General features: G+C 63.9%; 1 protein-coding gene across 1 annotated transcript in view; it reads right to left on the reverse strand.

Moving 5' to 3' along the window:
* Positions 1-197: 197 nt before the first annotated feature.
* LOC104617194 (collagen alpha-1(XI) chain-like) overlaps positions 198-1,227 on the reverse strand; it is a gene marked incomplete at both ends in the record, with an annotated part of 4,897 nt that continues 3,867 nt past the window's right edge. The window contains 6 exons of the mRNA XM_010282441.1: positions 198-251; positions 347-436; positions 591-698; positions 795-848; positions 925-978; positions 1,152-1,205. Of these exons, the coding sequence (XP_010280743.1) occupies positions 198-251; positions 347-436; positions 591-698; positions 795-848; positions 925-978; positions 1,152-1,205 (414 nt within the window). The remainder of the gene's footprint in view (positions 252-346; positions 437-590; positions 699-794; positions 849-924; positions 979-1,151; positions 1,206-1,227) is intronic.

Consider the following 1,227-nt stretch of genomic DNA (forward strand, 5'->3'; position numbering starts at 1 on the left):
AGCCCTGGGGAGAAGAGAGAGGTGGGGTGGAGGGCAGAATGCCCCAGCAGTCTTCCTCCTCTCCCAAGAAACCTTTCTCTTTATCAACTAGAATTTTAAGCAGGGTGGCAAAATTGCTCCCCAAGGAGTATATATGTTCCAAGGAAAACCCCGAAACTCCCAATAACCCCCCAAATGTCACAATGCTTTGTACTCACCGTGGGTCCAGGGGGACCAGGGGGACCTTCCCCACCCTTCAAGCCAGGAGGACCCTGTAGGATGGCAGGGTAGATGGTCAGAAAGGGCCCTACTTCCCCTTTCCTGAGGACCGTTAACAGGCTGTGTCCAAGCCTGGGACAGCACTGACCGTCTCTCCGGGTGCCCCCCGTGTGCCGGGAAAGCCGTGGATGCCTGGGGGGCCACTCTTACCAGGGATGCCAGCAGGGCCAGGGTCACCCTGCAAGGTGGAGAGGAGTAGCAGAGAGCTTTGCTCCGTCCCCACGAAGCCAGGGAGAGCCCTCGTGCCTTGCAGAGCTGAGGGGACCCAGCCCTGCTTGGCTCAGGCTTGTGGTGGTCCGGGTGAGCGGTCGGACCCCCAGCGTGGCTCCTACCTTGGCTCCTTCTCGGCCAGCAGCTCCAGGCAGGCCCTGTTCCCCGGGGGGGCCGGGGGGGCCTGGGTGCCCCCTTTCTCCCACAGGTCCGGTCTCGCCTGATTTACCCTTCGGGCAGAGAGCAGGGTGAGCATCTGGGGGTCCCTCCATCCCCCTGGGCTCACTTCAATACAAACACTTCCTGCCTCCATCCCCGGCACTCACCTGGGGTCCCACCACCCCTGTGGGGCCAGGGGGGCCGGTTTTACCATGAAACCCCTGCAGAGGAGAGAGGGGTTGATGCTGGGTATTGCCAGGCGTCCCCCACCCCAGGCAAGGGAGGCAGGGGACCCACCGGCTCGCCACGCTGTCCCGGGTGTCCTGGCAAGCCGTCCTTCCCGGCGGGACCCTGGGAAGGAGCAGAGGTAACAGGGTAGGGGATACGGGCTGCGTAGCTGGGCTCCCCGCTCCGCTGCCTGCACCCCACGGGGCGCAGCAGGAGGAGGAGGGTGTGCCAGCCCGACTCTGTGCCCTACATCGTCCCAAACGTAGAGAGGACCACGCACAGACATCACCACTTACAGGGGGACCTTTCGTGCCCGGGAAGCCGTTGGGACCCTGCGGACCTTGGGGACCCTGTGGGAGGGCGAGAACACCC

The sequence above is a fragment of the Phaethon lepturus genome, unplaced genomic scaffold (assembly GCF_000687285.1).
Source record: "Phaethon lepturus isolate BGI_N335 unplaced genomic scaffold, ASM68728v1 scaffold23492, whole genome shotgun sequence".
Classification (NCBI taxonomy): domain Eukaryota; kingdom Metazoa; phylum Chordata; class Aves; order Phaethontiformes; family Phaethontidae; genus Phaethon; species Phaethon lepturus.